This window comes from Balaenoptera acutorostrata, chromosome 7 (genome assembly GCF_949987535.1).
Source record: "Balaenoptera acutorostrata chromosome 7, mBalAcu1.1, whole genome shotgun sequence".
Taxonomy (NCBI): Eukaryota; Metazoa; Chordata; class Mammalia; order Artiodactyla; family Balaenopteridae; genus Balaenoptera; species Balaenoptera acutorostrata.
This window is the reverse complement of record NC_080070.1, coordinates 47,419,752-47,444,094: the sequence shown is the minus strand read 5'-3', so window position 1 is coordinate 47,444,094 and position 24,343 is coordinate 47,419,752. Positions and strand designations below refer to the sequence as shown.

The 24,343-nt window shown below is 39.9% G+C and overlaps 1 protein-coding gene across 1 annotated transcript in view; it reads left to right on the top strand.

Annotated features, from left to right (window-relative positions):
* Positions 1 to 23,716, top strand: part of GARS1 (glycyl-tRNA synthetase 1) — a 41,681-nt gene extending 17,965 nt beyond the window's left edge. Inside the window, exons 9-17 of the mRNA XM_057549630.1 lie at positions 2,862 to 3,024; positions 4,141 to 4,305; positions 9,298 to 9,406; positions 10,205 to 10,349; positions 15,020 to 15,105; positions 16,716 to 16,825; positions 19,313 to 19,406; positions 20,446 to 20,636; positions 22,001 to 23,716. Coding sequence (XP_057405613.1) covers positions 2,862 to 3,024; positions 4,141 to 4,305; positions 9,298 to 9,406; positions 10,205 to 10,349; positions 15,020 to 15,105; positions 16,716 to 16,825; positions 19,313 to 19,406; positions 20,446 to 20,636; positions 22,001 to 22,126 — 1,189 coding nt within the window. The 3' untranslated portion in view covers positions 22,127 to 23,716. The remainder of the gene's footprint in view (positions 1 to 2,861; positions 3,025 to 4,140; positions 4,306 to 9,297; positions 9,407 to 10,204; positions 10,350 to 15,019; positions 15,106 to 16,715; positions 16,826 to 19,312; positions 19,407 to 20,445; positions 20,637 to 22,000) is intronic.
* Positions 23,717 to 24,343: the final 627 nt, after the last annotated feature.

Sequence of the window (24,343 nt, the reverse complement as noted above, 5' to 3'; positions counted from 1 at the left end):
GTGGTGGTATAGATGAGTGTAGGGTGAGGTGGGGAGGAAGGAGGTGATGGTTAGGGCAGGAGGGCCATTCTAGGTGTCCAGGGCAGATGGCATTGCTGGTATTGGGGTGAGGGTGTTTCAGCAGCCAGATGGTGTTCCTCCAGATATTTGGGGCACCTTTATGACAGCGTCCAGCTAGCAAGCTTACCGCTATCTATGCTAGTTCAGATGCTCTCTTGTCTCTATTCTAATAACCTCCCTTTGTCAGGTGTATCCAGAATGTGCAGGAAGGCATCCTGGCGCTTCTGAGTTACGTTTTTCTTTAGAAACTTATTATGACTTAGCTATTTATGACTTAAGTTTTTTGAGATTTCTATACATTTTCTTACTGATATCATCTCGTAAGGTAATAAATTCGATATAAAAATGGGATATGTAGGTAAACTTAACTTTCTTAGACTCCAGAACTATTTTCCACAGTCCCAGTGGCCCACCCATTTCCTCTCTTCTTTTCTTACTTGCTGTAATTACAGGCGTCAGTCATAGCATATCCCAGCCTGTGACTCTACATCAAAGCACCTGCCTAATCTTGTTAGTCCCCATGACACCCTCTGAGGAAATGCTCCTATGTTCTCACCAGACTGTATCTTTAGGCCTATAGTCCCTTCAGCTGAATGGTCTAGAAAAGGGAGACTTCATGAGGAAGGAGCTTGCACAACCTAGAGAAATGGAGTAGGGAGGACCCTCCTGGACCTTGCTGCAGAGAGAAGAGGTAGTCCTAAACTTTAACTAGGTGTTGTAACAATGAAAAACTTGTCAGACTTAAATCTGTTTTATTTCTCAATGTCTGGGTTTCTTCGTATCTTTTCTCGTTTTGCTTCTGGGCTTCCCCTCTGTCCCACTAGTGTCTGCACGCATGCTTTCAGAATACTGAGGAAGCTGTGTGAGACTGAGCTTGTCTAAAGCCACTGTTTTGGAGAGGATTTACATCAAGTAGTGTAGCTGTTGGATGAGTATAAAGGACCGTGAAGTAAGGACAAAACCTGGGGCCTGTGGAATAAGAAATGGTAAATAGGAAAACCAGCTCAGAACAGAGGAGCAACCCCAGGAGTTAACTGGGGAAAGTCCCTTGGGGCTTCCTGACATTTTATTCCTTGGTCACTTTCAGTTCAAAGTGTTCCATCTGGATTTTGGTTGGTTTTGTCATGTGCCTCTGCAAGATCCTGGCTAGAAATCCACTCATTCTTCCACGAGTCTGTATCCCCATGGCTTTTGTTTCATGGTAGGGCTAGGACTTGTTTGTTTAGTGTTTCTTCTTGACATAGAGTTATCAGGTGATAAGTCTTTGTATAGCTATGCTTCCTTTGGTTTAGGTTGGGAGCATTGGATTGTTCATATGAAATTTTTTTTAATTAAATTTTATTTTGATTGGCTGGCTCTGTCTTCTAGTCCTATGTCTATTTTATGTCTCCAGAGTTCCAGGTAGAATCTCTGAACTCAAAGACAACAGACAGCTGATACAATCAGTATTAGTGTTGATTTCTATCTCCTGTCTTTGAGCTGGGATTATTTGACAGAACAGATGGAAAGACTTTGGCAGCAGATTATTTGGGGATTCTGGACAAGGTCCTTATTTTGATCTGCCCTTCATTTTAGATGTTCTGTTGCTGTCATCCCAGTTGGAAGCTGTGTGAGGACAGACATCATACTTCTCTCTCTCATATTTCTATGCGCACAGAAGATGTTTGATAGCTGTTGAAAGACAAGACATAGGTGCTGCTGGACCAAATAAGGGATACCATTAAAAAATAAAATCGAAAAAAATATCAAAGCTCTTTCGCAATGCATTTCATGTATTTTTAGGAACCATTTAAGCAATTTTTCATTACTTCTGAAACATCTGAGATAATCATGAAAGTGCACTAGTAAATTGTGTGTGTGTTTTAAAGAAGAGAGATTTGATTTTGACTCCTAAAATTAACTTAAAACTCTTTTCCACCCAATAGCTACTAAATTGCCATTCAGGGAAATCTCTTTGGGAAACCATTACTATGTGCCTACTTATTTCATCATTATGCAGTTAGCTTGATGTTAGCTTTTTCGATTCATGCCTGTGTCCTCTGCCTTGAATAACACTTTATTTGAGAAGCTGCTACTCTGAAGACACCAGCTGTGTGGTGCCATTATCAGTCACTTACTTGTTCAGAGCAAGAAAAAGGAAGAAATCACACTGCTATAAAAGCTGGGGCGTCCCTGGTGGCGCAGTGGTTGGGAGTCTGCCTGCCAATGCAGGGGACGCGGGTTCGCGCCCTGGTCTGGGAGGATCCCACGTGCCGCAGAGCGACTGGGCCCGTGAGCCACAATTACTGAGCCTGCGCGTCTGGAGCCTGTGCTCCGCAACAGGAGAGGCCGCGATAGTGAGAGGCCCGCGCACCGCGATGAAGAGTGGCCCCCGCTTGCCGCAACTACAGGAAGCCCTCGCACAGAAACAAAGACCCAACATAGCAATCAATCAATCAATCAATCAATCTTTAAAAAAAAAAAAAAAGCTAAAGAATAATTTCAGTGCACTTTTAATTTCCCATTCTATGAAAAGTAAATCTTAGGAGCTTCATTTAGTGTACATCTATAAAGACTTGCTAATGCTTTAAGGAAAAATCATTTTATTCGGAAGCCGTTATTCAGTATCTCATTTTTTGTGTGTGTCTGATGTTTACTCAGGTTCTCCTAACTTTAAAAAAAACTGTATCAATCTGTTCTCTAAAAACTATTTTCCATATCCTTCTGTATCATTGTAGAATGAAGTTGAAAATAATGGCTTTTGTTTATTGTTTTTTATAGTGAAAGTGTGCATCTTTTATCCCTGATATTTTGGCTTTCAGAGAATTCACAATGGCAGAAATTGAGCACTTTGTAGATCCCAGTGAGAAAGACCATCCCAAGTTCCAGAATGTGGCAGACCTCCACCTGTATTTGTATTCAGCGAAAGCCCAGGTCAGCGGACAGTCTGCTCGGAAAATGCGCCTCGGAGATGCTGTTGAACAGGTAAGATTCCACAGGTAACTTAATTTAGATTATACCTATTCCAGGTTTTCGGCACTTAGCAAATTCTGTGTACTGGATGACAAAATATCTTATTTTGGCAGTCATTTTATTTTGATACAGTATGTGTTTTTATACAATATTTATTACACACTATTATTATAGTGGGAGGAAATTACCTGAACACGCCACTCTGTGGACCATTGGGGCTAACGTGAAAAATACGTTTAGCAGAGCACTTGGAAAAAAGTTCTTGGTTTGAACTGTGCCCCATCAATCTGACTTTTAACAGTGTATACTACTTTTGGGGGGACATTTTGACTCACAGAAAGCAAGCCCTCTGGATTTTAAACTCTTCTGCATTACCCATAGCAGTTGGGGTAAGGCCTTGCATGTAATAGAATTTCTCTAATTATTTGCTTGGAGAAATAAGTGAGTGAAAACATTCCAACAGTAGCTGCTGCCTAATAGTGGAATGAATTGCCCTGGGAACAATGAGCTTCCTGTCTGAAAATATTCAAGTAGAGGCTAAGGGGTAACTTGTCAGTTGTTTTGCAGAAAAGAGCCCTGCAGGGGCTAGGAGATGGGGCTAGATGATTTCTAAGATCCTTCTGTACTAAAAATATAAGATTACATATACTATATGGGATTCACAAATTTCATTGGATAAGAGTACATTAAAATCCCCTCAACATGTCTTATGACTTCTGCTAATTCAGAAGAAATATATTTATAATTCCTTAGGGTCATTATTATGAATGTCGTTTTTAGCACTGTAGATTTAGAAGGTATGAGGTATTAGGCTGAATTTTTGCTGACCCAGTGAGTATGGTAGAAAGATTTTGAATGACGCCATTATTATCTGCTTGTTATCTTGATGGTTAAACCTTTTGAAAATAGCCAAGATCACATTTTGGGTATCTAAGATTGTTCTGAAAGCTGGATAAATTAGCTTACCTTGTGTTTCAAAAATTTTTCAGTAGATGATGAATAACTCAATGGAAAATGGTACTTTGGCCTTCAAAAGCATTAATGTTTGTGTTTTTGTTCGTTCCTCTATGCTTGCTTGCATGCTGCTTGCCTATTTATCTACTTATTTGTTTATTCATTTATTTTTAGGGCGTGATTAACAACTCAGTATTAGGCTATTTCATTGGCCGCATCTACCTCTACCTCGTGAAGGTTGGTGTATCTCCAGATAAGCTCCGCTTCCGACAGCACATGGAGAATGAGATGGCCCATTATGCCTGTGACTGTTGGGATGCCGAATCCAAAACATCCTATGTAAGTAGAATGCAGTGGTTTTTACCATGTGATTTTCACATGGTTAACCTAGAAGCATGGATATCAAAGTTGTCCTTTGTGTGCTTCATGTCAGAGTGGAACAAAAAGAAAAAAAAAGATCTCTTCCTGAGCTAAATGGAAAAAGTAGTTGCCCCCCTGCGCTCTCACAAGTTGGGGGCTACTCCTGTGTCCCAGAAGCCCTTTGTAGACTTGGATGGCTTTTACAGAGAGAGTAAGAGTGAGAGAGAGCGAGAGAAGGCCACTGATGGGGCAGTGCTGGTGTGTCCTTTCCTGGTGTGGGCAGTGTGATTGGTAATATCCCTGAGTGCAGCTAAGATGGGGTGGCCTTCTTCCTGACAAGGACCCCAGCAAACGTTGGAAGTGGTGGTGAGGCTGAGTAAAGAAGGTCATAGTGCTCTTAGTTTCGAGTTACTTGGTAGATTTGGGGGATAGACTAGTAGATTCTGATCTCTTGTTTAGGAACTACCTTTTCTCAAATTCTGTATATTTAATAATAATTCAGAGAAGACCTCCAGTTTACCTCTTCACTGTTCCTTCCCACCCCCACCCCTCAAACATGAACATTAGTGCTGAAGCTTCGGATTGAAAGGCATTTGGATATAGGAGATGCTTCCTGCATTGGTGGCAGTGGGAACAGGGTGGCATCCAAAACAAGGGGGCCAAGAGCCTTCTGGCGACTCCCTCATTTGGTGCTAGGGAGGCTTCTCACCCATATGGAGACTTTAGCCCAGGAGTCCGTGTCCCACATGTCCTTGGTTTCACTTTTTACTTTTTAAAGTGACTTTCTTTTAATGGATACATTTTTTTTTATTAAAAATAAAAGTCATTAAAAAAATGTTGACCCTTTTTTGTAAAACAGAAAGCAAAAAATAACTCTTAAGTGTGTTATGGAGAAAGTGAAACTTCCTATTGTATGCTCCCCAGAAGTGTTTCATGTCTCTTTTCTAGATCAGGCATGAACAAATGTTTTCTTTAGTAAATATAGTAAATATTTTAGGCTTTGTGGGTCTCTGTTGCCTCTCTTCTTGGTTGGGGGTTTTTGTTTTTTGTTTTTGTTTAACAACCCTTTAAAAATCTAAAAACGATTCTTAGCCTATGAGTCTTGGTTTGTCAACCCCTATTCAAGATAATTTTATATGCTTTACAAACATATACACATGTGTACATGCATAATGGTATGCATATACCTGTAGTGGCTGTTACTGATATTGTTTTTAATATATTCTTTTTCCTTTGTGGAATTAGGAAAGAATCTGTTAGGTTTTTCTTGTTACTTTACTTTCTTCACAAGCTTACTTGACATATGCTAAAATGATAGTGGTAACTATTTTTGGATTGTAGGTGATCATTAACTTCAAAATGTATTACATTTTCTGGAATTTCTTTTCATTTTCAAATTAAGCCAATAAACTATTTTCTGTTTTGTATGAGAAGATTTCAAGTTAAACTGGACACAAATTCTTTTTTTTTATATAGATTTATTTTTTATTTTATTTATTTATTTGTTTATTTATTTATTGGCTGTGTTGGGTCTTCGTTGCTGTGCGCGGGCTTTTCTCTAGTTGCGGTGAGCAGGGGCTACTCTTCATTGCAGTGCGCAGGCTTCTCATTGCGGTGGCTTCTCTTGTTGCGGAGCACAGGCTCTGCGTGCGCAGGCTTCAGTAGTTGTGGCACGTGGGCTCAGTAGTTGTGGCTTACGGGCTCTAGAGTGCAGGCTCAGTAGTCGTGGCACACGGGCTTAGTTGCTCCGCCGTCTGTGGGATCTTCCTGGACCAGGGCTCAAACCCGTGTCCCCTGCGTTGGCAGGCGGATTCTTAGCCACTGTGCCACCAGGGAAGTCCTGGACACAAATTCTTGCTATCTCAATTTAGATTCTGAATCTGGCCTGGATTACATTTCATTTGTTTGTTCATTTAATATTTGGAACTGTTAAGGGCTGTATACCGTTCTAAGTGTATTATTATCTTATGTAATCCTCACAGTAATTCTGTGCATTGGTCCTATTTCTGAGGAAACTGAAGTGCTGAGAGGTTAGGTAATTTGCCCGAGTCTCACAGCTAGTGAGTGGTGGCGCTGGGATGTGAACCAGGGCTATCTGACTCCAGGCCCCTGCTCTTAACCATTGTGCTACACTGCTTTCATAAACCCTACTGCACTCCTGCTCATCCTTTCCTGAGTGTCACTGTGAGCTGTGGCCAAACCCTCAAGGATGAGAGATCAGAAAATGTGAGCCTAATAAGTCCTGAGGATGTAAGGTACAGCATGGTAACTATAGTTAATAGTACTGTATTATGTATTTGAAATTTGCTTAGAGAGTAGGTCTTAAATGTTCTCATCACAAGAAAAAAAATTGTAACTGTGTATGGTGACGGATGTTACCTAGACTTATTGTGGTGATCATTTTGCAGTATATACAAATATCGAATCATTATGTTGTATACCTGAAACTAATATAATCTTATATGTTAATTATACCTAAATTTAAAAGAATTAAGAAAAAAATGTAAAAACAGAAATGTGGGCCTAGCTTTGAGATTAGGCTACAATGTTTTGTGTAAGGTCATTGGAAGACTGGACTAAACAAGACCAGAAGCTCTGAAGTAACAAACTTTTAAGGAGAGGGGAGAACTCCTTTAAAGCCTTTAATATTTTCTTTTTGTGTGCTTCATATTTTATTTTTTTTAATAAAACGTTACTGATACAGCTAATGTTCCACCCTTTTCCTCTCTCTGCTCAGAGGTAAGCAGGATCCCAAAGTTGTTGTCTACCATTCTTAGGCATGTTTTTATAGTGTCACCTTTCAGTACATATATATGTTCATTGACATCTTTAGTAAATGATAATGAGCAAGTTTATATGTTTTTTTTTTAATTTTTATTTATTTATTTACTTATTTTTGGCTGTGTTGGTTCTTCGTTTCTGTGCAAGGGCTTTCTCTAGTTGCGGCAAGCGGGGGCCACTCTTCATCGCGGTGCGCGGGCCTCTCACTGTTGTGGCCTCTCCCGTTGCGGAGCACAGGCTCCAGACGCACAGGCTCAGTAGTTGTGGCTCACGGGCCGAGTTGCTCCGCGGCATGTGGGATCTTCCCAGACCAGGGCTCGAACCCGTGTCCCCTGCATTGGCAGGCAGATTCTCAACCACTGCACCACCAGGGAAGCCCCAAGTTTATATGTTTAAGAGCATAGATATAGTAGTTGACGTCTTTAGTGACTGTCAGATGCTCAAGTTACATGTTTTTAAGCTTTTTTCTTTAATTCCTATTTTTTTTTTTGTTGTTAAGTGTTGGGGTTTCTGAGCTTATGTAAGTTTTATATTTGCCTCTTTATTTGAAGTACCCCATGTGGTAGCATGTGCTTGGAAAGCTTAGTAGTTGTGATGGTTGAATTTTCCCAAACTCTTTTGATTAAAGGCAAAAGTAAGTATTCATGAGAAGGACTAACTAGATATCTACTTAACTAAGCTTTTTACCTCTTTTGTTCTTATTCAAATAACAGGTTCTTAAGAATTTTTGAAAACACTTTGCTTTTGAAAAGTAACTTAGGCGTTAACAAGAAATGGAACCTGCCACCCCTGTCGTAGTATCGCTGTTATTAAGTTTTATTCTGTGACCGAAACAGTACCTGTTCTTTACTGAGTTTTCTTTTGTTGGGTAGGAAACTGAATTGAGCACAAATGCCCACATTTGTGGCCGGCTGATCTGTGTGTTTAGTACAGCTATCTGATGCCAAGTTTTGAGAGCAGTAGACACTTCATACAGAGGGAATACCGTCATCCCTTGGTGTCTGCTGAAGCTTGGTTCCACAATCCCCACGGACACCAAAATCCTGGATGCTCAAGTCTCTTATATAAAATGGCTTAGTATCTGCACAGACCCTATGCACATGTGCACATATATGCACATGCGTATACTTTAAATCATCTTTAGGTTACTTAGAATACCGAACACAGTGTAAATGCTACACCAATAGTTGCCAGATTTGCAGCAAATTTAAGTTGTGCGTTTTGGAACTTTCCGGAATTTTTTTTTCTGAGTATTTTTCATTCACAGTTGGTTGAATTCGCAGATGCGGAACCCACAGATACAGAGGGCTGGCTGTATTATTGGGTGTTAACACTTAAATACACCCTTCAGAATCTGCTTAACAGTTTTTTCAAAACTTTTTAGAGGGAGAAAGTCACTAAAACAATGAAATAGCAACATAGAAAAAGTTCCTTTTTCCTCTTTGAGCATCTGTCCTCTGTCCATTCTGTTTACCCTTCAAAGCTGATGGCATGCGTTAGCACTCTATTCATTTCCTCTTTCTTGTGATGCATCGTAATCTATTATTTTTCTTTTTCTTTCCTTTTTTTTTTTTTAATTAAAAATTTTTTTTTTTGGCCACGCAGCCGGCTTGAGGGATCTCAGTTCCCCAACCAGGGACTGAACCCGGGCCCCAGCAGTGAAAGCCCAGAATCCTAACCATTAGGCCACCAGAGAACCGCCTTTCTTTCCTTTTTAATGGTTCAGAAAAATGCATACACACTATATTATTTTCTTTGTAATTTCTCATAAGAGTCTTCCGGCGAAGAGTTATGAACCTGACTGACGTAGGTGCGGGGCATGCTGTGATATCCCCCCACACGTGTTATCCTTCATAACTTTGTCACCTATGTTCAGACTTACCAACACCACAGCATCATAATAGCATGTTCTTATTTCTGCTGCTCTTTTATTGTAATGTCATGATTTCTGTTGTAATATCTCCTCTTCTCATGTTGCTGATCCCTTTGGTGAATCCTTGCCTTCCCACCTGCTGCTGCTACTACCAGATGTATAAAACTATTCCCATTTCAAACATTTATAAAGGTTGAGTGGAGATTCTATAATTGAATTATTCTTGAGTATGTGAAAGAGTTAACCTATAATCTGCATGCATTTGTGAATGAACCTTGTGTGACTTACAAATGTTTCTCTCTATTATGTCTTCTTAGGGCTGGATTGAGATTGTCGGATGTGCTGACCGTTCCTGTTATGACCTTTCTTGTCATGCGAGAGCCACCAAAGTCCCACTCGTAGCTGAGAAGCCTCTGAAAGAGCCCATATCCTTTCTGGTCACTTTAACAGCTCAGGACTACAGTGTAAACATCTTGGAAATGGATAAGTCCAAGTCTATACCTTGTTCTATGGATAAACTGCGATGTTTTGGCACTTTATTTAAACCTATTATCTTACCCATCTCATTGCTCCTTTCCTATTCTCTTTACTCGTAATCTGACATGTGCCCACTCAGTGTTTGGTCCTTGAAAGAAAAATGCTCTGTATGTCTTTCAGGATGTTGACCAGTTTTTCTCAGCCATTTCCCACACCTTCATCTACATACATGCTCTTTGATTAAAGGGTGCCTGGTGAATACTTTCTCTATTAAAAGATGAGTGCCTTTTATGGTAGATGAAATAATTTAGTTCACTTGATCTGTAGATCATCAGAGGAGAAGTTTTCTTCTTTTACCAGCCAGTGAGATTGTGAGCTGATCTAAGGGCTAGGCCAGTGACAGGAAATAGATCCTGTCGTGTTGAGACATTTGAGAAATGAATGAATTGTTTTCAGAGGTTATTATGCTATGTATTGGGTTATACTGCTGATTAGATAATATCCCTTTATCTCACTGTAACTTTGAAAAAGTCTTTCTTGATGATGTTTACTTATTTTGACTGAGGTTTATCTGAATGATTTTGTGGGTAGTTGTTTCATCTTGCACTGGAAATCAGCATGTAGAGGATCTCGGACACCAATAGGGAACTGATAGTTGTTTTAAGTCGATGATGGCTTGTCCTCAAGATCATTTCCCGAAATACTAAGGCGGTTCTGTAGTTTTGTATTCCTTGACTACTTCATACAAAACAGTCAACGTTGTTCAGTTTGAGCCTAATAAGGGAGCAATCGGCAAGGCATATAAGAAGGATGCAAAGCTGGTGATGGAGTACCTTGCCATTTGTGATGAGTGTTACATTACAGAAGTGGAGAAACTACTGAATGAAAAAGGGTACGATTTAAGATGTGTACTTTTACATGGGCTCCAGTCAGCTATGTCTTCTCTGCCAGGTTTTGAAAGTTAGGGTAAGATGAGTTTCTTTAGAAATGTTTTGCAGGTAAGGACTATCTCTTGGCTACATTTAAAGGACTGTGTTTGTCGAGATTTTGGCATTATGGCCTGGAAATAAACTTGATATGGACTATAAAGATTTTTTTTTTTTCCCCCAATAACTTTCTTAGAGGAGGAGACTTATCCATGGTAATTAGAAACTACGTCTATCTCTTAAGTCAGTGCTCTTGTTTTGAACTTTGGAGTCGTCTGTGTAATTGTTGCAAGTATAAATGTAAAAATGATAGAGAAGAATCTTTAAAGGAATTCAACAAAATCCAGCACTAAACAATATAAAATTTACTGTGTCTGGCAAACAATAAAAAATTTCTAGACATATGAGAAAGCATGAAAATATGACTCATAAAGAGGAGAAAAATCAGTCAAAAGAAACGCCCAGAAATGACAAACGTGATGAAAGTAATACAGAAGGATGTTAAAACAGTTATTATAGGGGCTTCCCTGGTGGCACAGTGGTTGAGAATCCGCCTGCCAATGCAGGGGAGACGGGTTTGATCCCTGGTCCGGGAAGATCCCACATGCCGCGGAGCAAGTAAGCCTGTGAGCCACAACTGTTGAGCCCTCGTGCCACAACTACTAAAGCCTGTGCGCCTAGAACCCGTGCTCCGCAACAAGAGAAACCACTACAATGAGAAGAACGCACACCGCAGCGAAGAGTAGCCCCCGCTCGCTGCAACTAGAGAAAAGCCCACCCATAGCAACGAAGGCCCAACACAGCCAAAAATAAATAAATTAAAAACAAACAACAACAGTTACTATAAATATGCTTCCTGTGCTCAAGGATGTTAAGAGAAAACATGAACATATGAGGAGAGAAATGGGAATGTATATGTAAAAAAAAACCAAATAGAATATCTAGAGGCAGTATCTCAAATGAAATTCTGTGTACCTACCCACAATACAATAGAATGAAATCTTTTTAAGTGCTTACAGACAAAAGTCATATACCCAGCAAAAATATCTTTCAAAAATGAAGAGAAAATATTTTCAGACAAAAAAACTCAAGAGGATACATTGCCAGCCAGACCTACACTGCAAGAAATGTTAAAGGAAATTCTTGAGGCAGAAGTGTGGAAATTTAGATCTACTCAAAGAAATTAAGAGCTCTAGAAATGATAAATATTTGTGTGAATGAGTAATATTTTCTTTCATTTCTTTAAAATGACATCTCTTAATTTCTTTAAAAGATAATGGGTTGTTTAAAGCAAAAACAATAACAATGTACTGTGAAATTTATAATGTGTAGAAGTAAAATGTATGACATCAGTAGCCCAAAGGATGGGAGCGAAGACTTGGGAATACGTAAGAATATGTATACTGTTGTAAGGTGTGTACATTACGTGTGGAGGGAGACCATGGTAAGTTTAGAAAAGGACATACCGTAAACTCCAGAGCAATTGCCTGGATAAAACACACAGAAACCAAAGGGATATAACTAATAACCCAATGAGAGGGTTAAAATAGAATAATAAAAAATACTCCAGAAAAAGACAGGAGAAGACGAAAAATGAACCACGAACAGATGAGACCAATAGAAAATAACTCAGGAAATGGTAGATTTCAACTCAACAATATTGATAGTTATGTTAAATATAATGATGTAAACACTCAAATTAATAGCTTTTAACTGTCAAACTGGTTAAAAAATTCGAGACCCAGTTAAATGCTATTTCCAGGAAACTGTAACTGTAATACACGGGCATACCTTGGACATATTGTGGGTTCAGTTCGAGACCACTGCAATAAAGTGAATGTTGCAATAAAGTGAGTCACACAAATTTTTTTTGGTTTCCCAGTGCATGTAAAATTTATGTTTACTCTATCAAGTGTGCAATAGCCATTATACTACTCTATCAAGTGTGCAATAGCCGTTATATTTTTAAAAACAGAGAATTCCATAGTGGTCCAGTGGTTAGGGCTTCATGCTTCTGCTGCAGGGAGCATGGGCTTGATCCCTAGTCAGGGAACTAAGATCCCACATGCCGTGCGGCATGGCCAAAAAAATAAAAAATAAAAACCAATGTACATACCTTAATTAAGATATACTTCATTGCTGAAAAATGCTAACGACCATCTGAGCGTCCAGCAAGTTGAACCCTTTAGTGACATCAAAGACCACTGATCATAGATCACCATAACAAATGTAATAATGATGAAAAAGTTTGAAATTTTGTGAGAATTACCAAAATATGACTCAGAGACATGAAGTGAGCAAATGCTGTTGGAGAAATAGCGCTGAGAGATTTATCGATGCTGGGTGGCCATAAACCTTCAATTTGCAAAAAATGCGGTATCTGTGAAGCACAATAAAACAAGATATGCCTGTACACAAATAGGCTTAAAAGGAAAAGAATTTTAAAGTATCTCCCATACAAACATTAATCAAGAAGGTGGAGTGGCTTATTTTTTTTTTTTTTTTTAAATTTATTTATTTTTTTATTTATTTATGGCTGTGTTGGGTCTTCGTTTCTGTGCGAGGGCTTTCTCTAGTTGTGGCAAGCGGGGGCCACTCTTCATCGCGGTGCGCGGGCCTCTCACTATCGCGGCCTCTCTTGTTACGGAGCACAGGCTCCAGACGCGCAGACTCAGCAATTGTGGCTCACGGGCCCAGTTGCTCCGCGGCACGTGGGATCCTCCCAGACCAGGGCTCGAACCCGTGTCCCCTGCATTGGCAGGCAGACTCTCAACCACTGCGCCACCAGGGAAGCCCTGGAGTGGCTTATTAACATCAGGCAAAGTTAACTTCAGAACAAGGAAAATTACCAGGTTGCATTTCATAATGATAAAGGGATCAATTCATCAAGAAGGCACATCACCTCTAACCTTGTATGCCACTAAAAACAACTTCAAAATATATAAAGCAAACTTAACAGAACTGAAAGGAAAGTTAGACAAATCTACCATCACAGTTGGCGATTTCTACACCCCTGTCTCAGTGATCAGTGGAGCAAGTAGACAAAAAAGAATCAATAGGAATTTGAAGATATAAACACTGTTAATCAACTTACTCGCCATTTATAGAATACCTGATAACCAAAGAGTATACATTTTAAGTGCACTTGAAACATCTTTCATATTGTTCTTTTGTACCACTATCTAGCTAAGAATGACTTGCATTTTCAAAGCGTTGTTTAAAAAAACAGAGTATGAGAGTCTGCATATGGCCTGCAAACCCTGAATATTTCATACACAGAAATTTTGCCAAACCCCTTTTACACAAAGGATTATACGCCAAATTCTAGGAAAGACAAATGTAGTTTATAGCGATAGAAACAGTGGAGGGGATTGAAGGAGAAGGGACTTAGGGGAACCTTTGGGGTGATGGTGGTTGCATATGTATGTGTATTTGTCAGAAGAACTATCATAAGATGAACTCTCGTAAGTTGAAGATAAAATTTACAAGAAATTTTAAAACATTTCTGGTCTCCCAGAATTAATGTCTGTTTATGCTAAAATAACATCAAATGCCAATAAAATAAACATAGGTTACTAGCAGATATCATTATCTACAAACAAGACAGGTTTTAAAAAATTATTCTCAAATAATGGCTATCTCCTTGCTAATTTCAGCTTTTTTATAATTATTACCTACTCTACACTTAGATTGTGCTCATAGAGACAATATATATGATACTGTTTATATGGAGTCTTTAATGCATGCGTGCACAGACTTCAGACAGAATAGTAAAAATGGAGGCAATCAATGAAAACCATTCCTATGATGCATGAGATTATCACTGCTAGAAACTAGCAAAATGCAGTGAGCCATGTATCAGCCATACAGCTTCAAGGACAACCACGTGAGGGCACTCTTTTCGCTGCCCTGAGCTGCTTGTGAGCTAAGACACATCCAAATTGATCTTCATAGTGTGAGGAAATACCTCATAAGCTGAAATACAGGTATTACACGAAGTGCTTTATAAAGGTGAATTCTTATAACCTGAAATGGAATGGGCGTATCTCAGGATGTGAACGTATGGTACGCAGGCAGTGATTTTTGTGGGGATAGTATTTTATATTGACATGTCAAGCAGAATCATTAAACTTCTTTTAAGCTGATCTTCATCAACATAAGTGTCGAAGTTTATTTTGGAAATAGTATGGGAGTTTTAAAATTTCTTTCTGTAAGATGACAAGTTGGTCATTTTTACATTTGTTGGGACAGTAATGAGAACAGTGGTCTTTTTTCCAGCAGGACTGTTTTTGACAAATTTATTGTAATCTAAAACTGAATTTTAAAAAATTTTTCTTTGGTTTTACCTTGATCTCAAAACCAAAGGAACTGGTCATAAGTCACTTGTGGAATTTTATAAGACTAACCACATTTTTGGGTGCCTCCCAAAATACTGTTTGGTGCCATTGTTAGAATAATTAATTTGGTATTCCTTATGAAATAATTTAAATTTGACTTCAGCTGTTATATCTGGGTTGTTGACCAAGTTGTATTACACTTAAAATGAAAAACAGTTTAGCAATCTGTAAAACTTCTTTAAATTAAGGCATGGGATATGTGTTTTCACCAATATGTAATGTGCCTTGTTTCTTTGTAGGGAATTTACTATTGAAACTGAAGGGAAAACATTTCACTTGACAAAAGACATGGTCAATGTGAAGAGGTTCCAGAAAACACTACATGGTAAATTTGTAAAAATAATTAAGGAACAAACAAACAGAAATCATTACTCCTTAAAGGCATTTTGTTTTTTTGTTTTTTTAAGTTTCATAGCATAACCATTTTATGGAAAATTTGAAGAAAAATAAATCCTTAATGCTATAACTCTAAATTTGATGAATATGTTCAAGGTATTATCTCGGGTTTTTTTTTTTTTTTTAAACATAATTGTACTCATTACTGAAGAATAATTTATAATGCCATCTTTATGTTTCCTGTGACCTGAGGTACATATGAAGAATATCTCTTTGATTGTAAACATCTTTTTTTTTTTTTTCCTCACTTTAAGGAAAAGTCCTTTTGTTTCTTAAGCAAAAGAGAGAACTCATCCCTTCTGTCTATTTTGGCAAATTGTTAAAAGGCGTTTGGATTAGTGATCTTTCATGCTTTTTTAAAAGCCAAGGAGATGATTATTTTTGGTAGAACAAATTCCATGAATTGGGAAATGACTATTTTGGAGAATATACGAAGGATGCTTGTGGTTAACTGGCTGAATTGAAGCTTCTGGAAACTAAGAGTAGTGGGTATTTGAGATGTTACTGCCCATGGAGCAAGCAGGCCTCCTTTTCCATTTGTGTTTGGCCTGCATCATTGTCACCAGGCTGCAATGAGCTGTAAAAGGAGTCTGAAAAGTGATAGGAGGAAGCAGGGGATCCTTCTTCATGCTCTGGGGCTTTTTAGGCACGATCCTGGCAGCTGGCTCAGAGCTGTACTTCACCATTGCTTGGATGCCAGGAAAGGATGGGCAGGAAATGCCTTGATCATATTTCTGAAATGTTATTCTCATGTGTAAGTTTTTAGTTCCAGTTATCTCATTTCTCTTGAAACATAAATTCTCCAAGGTTAGAGTCAGTTACCTTAGACCTGGATAGTGCTTAGCCATGCTTCCTTTCTGAATAATAAGTAATAATGAAGACAGTTCCTGTGTATATCACAGGCATAGCCTCACCCATGGGAAGAGCTGTGGCGCGCCTGGTAAATGTATTGGATTGAGTGCTGGTCCCTGAGCCAACTCTTCTCTGAGGGGCTCCTGACCCCAGAACCTTGGAAATAACGATGGCAGTAACTCGGCTCTCTTAAGGAGTTCTCATCCAGATAGCAAGATAAAGAGGAAAACACAAATCACATGATACTTGTTGTATGTAGGAGTTGTTTTTGTTAATTTTGCCAGCTGTGGTGGTAGATTTTTTAATTCTAGCAAAGTTACAGATGCTCTAGAGTTTTAATGCTTTCTGCATAGCCGAGGCAGATGATAGAGTGTGGCTGCTATTGTTCATAGTTTCCCAACTGGGGAAGGAATACCCTGGTATCTTGTTTCATTTTTATGCTGTATAAACAAAATTAAATTTGGTAAAAAATTTTTTCACTCCAGTTTTCTCTTTAAAGGCATTGTGTTTTCTACCAGGAAACAGTTTTTAGGATTGTTCTGATTTCTTTGTCCTGATGTACAAGATCGATCACAATCTATCTAGAATAGAGATATTTTTAGGGCCAGTAAAAATTGTTTAGAGAGGACCTGAAATGCATTATGTGAGGTTTGAGAGAGTGTTACTGAATTTCTCTCTCTCTTGCAGTGGAAGAAGTTGTTCCGAGTGTAATTGAACCCTCATTTGGCCTGGGTAGGATCATGTATACAGTATTTGAACATACATTCCAAATACGCGAGGGAGATGAACAGAGAACGGTGAGTTGTCATGTACAGTGTACTGTTTGTTCCTTACAGTGTCAGAGAACAACATTTACTGAGTGATGTTAAGACAACTCTGAAACAATCAGTTATTTACTGTAATGTTAACACCTTTGCTTAACTGTTTACAAAGCAAAGCACTTTATCTCATTTGAGCTTGGATGTGTAGGTTATTCTAGATGCCATTGTTTTAGTTGCATTTGAGTTCTGAGACAGAACATATTACTTTGGGAGAACTGTCTGTATTGCATCAATGGAAGGAATGGTACTTTCTGGATATACTCGTGTTTTCAGAAAATTGGGGAGGAGGAGATAATTCATAGAATTTGGTCAAACCAAAAAACTGTATTTATACATTGGTAAAGCATTGAAAGGAACCTTCTCAAACTGCATAAAATAGTCTGGAGTATGTTGGGGGTAAAGATGTAAATTCCTAGGTTCTATTCCAGAGATACTGATTCTCACTAGGTCTGAGACTCAAGGATCTGGTTTTTTGGTTTATTTTAAAATAAGAACCCCAGGTGATTCCAGTGTGGGAGATTGACAGATAATAAATTGGGCAGTAGTATGTGAGGTGTAACCTTTCCTAACATTCAAGCCTAGCTAAAGATAAATGTTTTTAAGAAGTTTTCATCCACTCCCTCAAGTTTTCTTTTGGCTCGGATGCTTTTGGATCACTGCTGCATGCCTTCCACGTATCTCTTCATTCTGGCTAATTTCACCTTTCTCACCTTGCCTCTGCCTGTGGAAATTATACTCCTTTAATTTATAGCTTCAGGTTTCCAGGAAAGGCACTCAGAAGAAGAATGCTAGGGAGGAGAGGTTGTATAGGTCAAATTAACTGAAAGAAGCATTCTTGCCTGCATGACCAGCTAAAGCTGAGTGTGTACCCAATGTTGGACATGAGCTCTGTAGTTCTTCCTAGGGTGTTTCATCTTGAAAACGGACTGATGAGTTCTTGGTACCAGTATTTTTAAAAGTCTGACATACCATGGGTAATGTGTAGCTCATAAAGCTACTCTTTTATTCTCTGCCGTAAAGTTATATCTTCATTTCCTGACATTTAAGGAGCAGCTTTTCATTCATTAACAGATAGTAAGCACCTGAGCTGGACACCAGACATGCAAACATAAAGCATGGTTCTTCCTGAGGAATGATGTCATACTTAACTGAATGTGCTCTTTTTAGAGGTCAAGTTTACTTCAAGCTTTTCCTGCTATTTTTCTAATGAGAAGTTTTTTTAAAAAAATCTTTTAGCTATTCCTTTGAATCTAATGATATTGATATAACTAGAGTTTTAATAAAAATTTCATAAAGGCTAGGCAAGAATAAATTAGTTACAGTGTTTTATGAATTGCATAGAGATTCTCATCATGGAGAGAAATTTGATTAGGCTGTGAGAAGCCAAAAATGTTTCTAAATTGTTAGCACATAGTCCCTCGATCCATCTTCCTGTAAATTTGGTATAAAAACATTGCTGGTGAGATTAAAAAATTAATTTTCTATAAAGGCAGGTCCCCACTTCTCTCTCACATTAAATGAAATTATCACAAGATGGAGGAGAGGAGTGGAATTCTGAGTGCTCCATGATTCAGGTGCCATATTGGTAGAGTCTAGGGTTTACTTACAGTGGAATATTCACCATTGCTTGGCACTTAAGATTAATTAGGCTTTTGGGGGGCTAAACTGGACCCTGTGTCATTCATTATTTTAATGGGACCTATTCATTCTGAGTCTCATATCCTTGCCTTCAAGTGAACCTTTTTTACAGATATTATTTAAGAACTATCTTCAGCTCTCATTTTCAACCCCAGATGGTAGACTAGTTTGCCTTCAACAGAATATCTTTGTTTTATTTCTGAATAACTCTGAAACCTGTTTCAGGAGCAGTTTAGGAGGGCTGTACTTTTCTATGGGTATACAGAGCATCTTTCTTGTTTGTTTTCTACTATTTCTTTGGGACACACATTTGTGAGCTAATTAAGCTTTTCTGTTTTACTTAGTCACTAAGGCTCACAGAGCCTTCAACTATGCTGAATCTCTTAAAGGACAGAATGGAATTTTGTCTTTTGACACTACTTCTCTGATGATTTGGGGGGAGGTTCTTTCGGGATCTCCACAGAAAGAAGTAAGGCTTTTAAGTGGTACCAAATAATTACCATCTTAGATGGTAGCTTTCAGAATGCCTTTACATCATTTAACTTTCTGACAATAGACCTGCCAAGTAAACAGAGCAGATGGTAGAGACCTCCTTTTAAATGGAGAAACTAAGGTCCAGAGAGGGAGAGTTCACTGAGTTGGTCCAAATTCAGAACTGAGAACGAGATCTTTCTGATTCTAGTTCTGGTTATCCTGCTTTCTCTGTTTTGTCACACTGCTTTTTTGTATCATGTTTTCTAGTATTTTGATAGTGAAGATTGGACATTAATGTTTAGATCTTTATACACTAACATATTTGGATTTCTTTCTTTTCAAACCATCTAGTTCTTCAGTTTCCCTGCCGTAGTAGCTCCATTCAAATGTTCTGTCCTTCCACTGAGCCAAAACCAGGACTTCATGCCGTTTGTCAAGGAATTATGTAAGCAAATCCAGTTGGGTAATCTCCATGGGAATACTGTCAAGTAGACTGAATTTTAGGAAATGTCTCTCTTTTTTTTTAATATATAAATTTATTTTATTTTTTTACTTACTTACTTATTTATTTATTTATTTATGGCTGTGTTGGGTCTTCACTGCTGCACGCGGGCTTTCTCTAGTTGTGGCGAGCGGGGGCTACTCTTCATTGCGGTGCGCAGGCTTCTCACTGCGGTGGCTTCTCTTGTTGTGGAGCACAGGCTCTAGGCACGCGGGCTCAGTAGTTGTGGCTCGCAGGCTCTAGAGCGTAGGCTAAGTAGTTGTGGCACACGGGCTTAGTTGCTCTGCGGCATGTGGGATCTTCCTGGACTGGGGCTCGAACCCGTGTCCCCGGCATTGGCAGGCAGATTCTTAACCACTGTGCCACCAGGGAAGCCCCGGAAATGTCTCTTTTCTTCAATAAAAATACATATTGAATAAAGAATAAATCTAAGGGATTTTAGCATCTGCTCTTATTTCTTTCTAAGAGAGAGAGTATGCTTGCTCGGGATGTTTTCTCTTGCATTTGAATGAGTCACCGTAGGACCCAAGAGTCAGATTTCAAACATCCTTGCTTCTCCTATTGACCCTGCTGCTTGCTTCATCAGGGGAACCCTAGTGGAGGGTAACATCCCCAGTGGATCTACAGCCACTGGACCCACAGCACTGAAAGAGATCCTAGTGGCCACCTGGTGTGGCCCACATATTTCAGAGTTGGGAAACAGGAAGCGTTCACTGAGCTGCTCAGGGCCATGCAAGCCTCCTGGCCTTGGCTCTTAGTCTGATGCTCGTCCCCCTGCAGCTGAATGAGATGTAGGTATGAGTGAGGGGTTGGGCGCCAGCAAAGGATTATACTTTTGGAATTTTTCTTTCTCTTGCAACTGCAACTTATTGCTCTTTTGTGTTAGTCCCTTTTATAAGCGTCCTGAGCTTGTACGACATTTAGATGACATTGGGACTTTCTCATTTTTAAATTTTTAATTTACTTAATTTATTTTGGATAGCGGAAGCCTTGACCAGGCACGGCATCTCTCACAAAGTAGACGATTCCTCGGGGTCCATCGGAAGACGCTACGCCAGGACTGATGAGATCGGCGTGGCTTTCGGCATCACCATTGACTTTGATACCGTGAACAAGGCCCCTCACACGGCAACCCTGCGGGACCGAGACTCCATGCGGCAGATAAGAGCAGAGGTGGCTGCCTTCTCTTTGGCATTTTTAATCTTAGAAATGTGTACTGGTTCCTTCTGATTTGAGATGGATTTTGTTGTGTTTATGCTCCCCTTTTTTTTTTCTTTTTAATTTTAATTATAGGTTACTATCAGAGCACAGATTCCGAATCTCCTCGGCTTAGTTATGAAAATATTCATTAACACTTCTCTAATATTTTATAGCCATTTAGATCACTCTGGGCTCATTCTCTGACAGTTCCCTTTTATAGTTCTTTATTTGGACAAGGGAAATATGATCCCCGGTGGTTGTTGCCATAGTTTTATTGGTAGGCTTTGGGGGGCTTAGACAGTTTTATCTTTATATTTCTATATAAATGTACACATGAGTATGTATAAACTTTTTCATGTTAATCAATTCAAAACAGTGAATAATGTTTCAGTAATTTTACTTGATGGGAAGGGAACAGTGGAGATGGGAAAGCTACAGGAGGGAAAGGGAAGAGTGACCACTTTAATTGACAGCCGCCTGACTATTTTGAGCAGGTTTTTATTTAGAGTGCCTATCATGTGCTCTGCTTGTTACAGAGAGTTAGTAATAGGGAAAACAGAAGTGAAAGACTGCTTTTTTCCAAAGGAATTTTTAGTCTACTACAGAGGTCACGGATTTCTGGCTCATCTTTTTACAGAACCAGATCTGGCTACTCCGAACCGATGTTCCCATCGGGCAGGGGTTCTCAAAGTGTGGTCCCTGGACCAACAGCATCTGCATCACCTGGGAACTTGTTAGGAAAGAGAAATCTCCACCCCAGACCTACTAAATCAGAAACTGGGATGGGGTTTCAGCTTGGAGAGAGAGAGAGGTCATGCAGAACTGGTTTAACAAGCCCTCCAGCTGATTCTGATGGTTACTCAAGTTTGAGAACCCCTGCTGTGTGGCAGCCAATGTTTGGTTCTAGCTGAGGAACAGCTGGCCCCCTTCATGGGGGCTCTCCAGTTTGCCAGCTCCCTTCACTCATGTTACTTGATTGACCCCAGTTCTAAGAGTTAAATTTTACACACATGAAGTAACTTCAAGTGGCACAGAGATTTGGAATAATTAGGAAAGGCTCTGCGGGAGAATTGAGTTATCCAGGGAGCAGGCAGGCATTCTGGGCGGGAAGAAGAGCATGAACCCAGGCCTGGGAAGGAGGTGGGTGTAACTAGATAAAGAGGATTCAGTGGGAGTCACAAGAAACATGCTGCCGGGACCAGTTTGTAGAGGGATCCTGTCATTGTGTAGACACTGACTTGGCTCTCTATATAGTTTCCTGAGTTCAGGGTAAATCCTCTTTTTGACAGTCTAATCGAGTTGGTTGATTCTGGGACTTCTCTTTCCTTTTACCCCAGGTCTCTGAACTGCCCAGTGTAGTTCGCGATCTGGCCAATGGCAGCATCACGTGGGCTGATGTGGAGGCCAGATATCCTCTCTTTGAAGGTCAAGAAACTGGGAAAAAAGAGACAATCGAAGAATGAGGACAGTTTTGGCAACTTTTGACCATTTGCGCTAATAAAAGAATAACTCTCATCATGTCCACTTAACAAAAAAAACAGCATTGCATCTCCTCCCGGGGACTGCATTTTATCCTCGGTGGCTGCCTGATCTTACTCTCACAATTAAAGCTGAAGGAATTCTGAACAAACCTGTAATCCACTTGCTCATCTTTCCGCGTTTTCAGCAAAGCTATTTCTCCTACCTTTGGGTAGACACTCATGGCTTAATGTTAAACACAGTTAATACATTTTAAAATTAACTCTATTCATAGAGCCGTAAAATTCGCCTGTTTGAAGCGTACAATTTGATGGCGTTTAGTATATTTACAGAGCTGTGCAACTGCCTTCCAATTTTAGAACATCTCCGTCGCTCCAAAAAGAGCGCTCATGCGCATCCCAGCCCCAGCTGCAAGCAACCACTCATCTGTCTTCTGTCTGTGGACTTGCCTTTTCTATCCTTTCTCTTTCTCCGAGAAGGTGGTGATGCGCTGTGCCAAAGAGGCAGCAGTCTCTGAGTAGGTGGGCGGCTACTGGGAGGGGCTGAGGTGCGGAGGAGGCTTGCTGGGGTGGAGTCAGGGCTGCTGACCCCCATGTCCTGCTGACAGAGCCTCCGGGAGGGGGTGCCTTGACAGAAACCCTCTATGTGAATTTTAAGACGTGCTTGTACTTGGCTTCCCAGGTAGCCCTGGAAACCACTGAACTCCTGATGCTAGAGGAACCCCATCTGCCTTGTCTGACTTGGCACTTCTCAACCATCACAGCGTCTTGATTCCAGCCTAGTAGTTTTTGGCTCAGCTTCTGAGGGACTTTACTTCTATGATGTTTTTGTACAGGACACTCAGAACCCAGATGTTTATTTGTTAGGAAAAAATTCAAGGATGTGCCCATTTGAGCAGCTCTTTATTTACAGACCTAAGACTCTGCCTTCCCATCTTCCTCTCAGACAGTAGAGGGGAGGGGAGGGGCCCTTTCCAGAATGTTGTCCTTTGTCTTGGGTGTGAAGAGCAGTTGAAGAATCCCCCGGGGATTCTCTCGTCTTTATCTCATCTCTGAGGACGCCTACCACAGTGTTGCACATAGTAGGTAGTCAATAAATAGACTTTGGATGAGCCTTGAAGTTTTGAACAAATCTCTGGGGAAGAAAGCCTTTCACTGAAACTTATTTCTCTTCTACCCAGTGCTTTTCAAAGTATTCATTATTAAATTAGAAGGAACGAGCTTTTAAATAAACTGAGTTTTTATTTTCCAGGGATTCTTTTTACCTCAGGTTCCTAATAATATAGCTCTTCACTTGGGGTATATTCCAGCATCGTCACATTGGGGCTGGAGTAGGGGTGGGGGGCAGTTGTCTTTACTTCTTACCACTTATTTAACTTCCTTTTACAGTGGGCACCTCCATGGTCAGTCACCACCACCTCAGACATTGTTATGAGCTCCTTAATGGGAAAAGATATATTAAACACATAGTGGGATTTACCTACTTTGGATCATAAAGGGATTGGAACCCAAGCACTCTTCGCTTTTCATTGGAAAATACATTTGCCATGAATTAGATGCTGGATATTAATTCTACCAGCCCTGCTTTCTCTGTTCTTTCCTCTGTGTGCAATGCATGATTTCTCCTGAGAGCACCCAGTGTCTCTGAAGCGACTGATTACCTGAGTGGGGAAGATGGGCCAGTGGCAGAGCCCGCTGGTTCTGTGTCACATGTGCTTGTTTCTTGAGCACAAGCAGTGAAAGAGTTGTTTTCTAAACAAAGAGGCTCTTTACACACAAGAGTTGTGTGCACACACACCTCTCCTCTGTTCAAGCCCAATGTGTATTTAAAGCCAGGGTCTTTCTGGCTTGATATACTGTAAGGCCCTTATTATTTATGTATTTGTATGTATCAAACTGGGCTATAGCTCAAGAGCTGGGTAAGTAGCACTGCCTCTCAAGGAAGCCACGCCTGTTCTTCACTATCCCGAAAAACAGGGACGGGGAATGGTCAGATTCTAACTGGTTTCCATGGAATGTACATAGGAACACAGGAGTTTCTTTAAAACTTCGGTTGGAATTCAGGAGTTGAGTCTAGAGAGGTGGTCTGTGCCTGAGTTCTGCAGGAGTCCAGAACCTTAATACTGCTTAATAGCTCATAGTAGTAAAATACTGAATATAGATGAGTGTTCCAGGAAAGGAAATCATTGCCAAGTCGTGCAA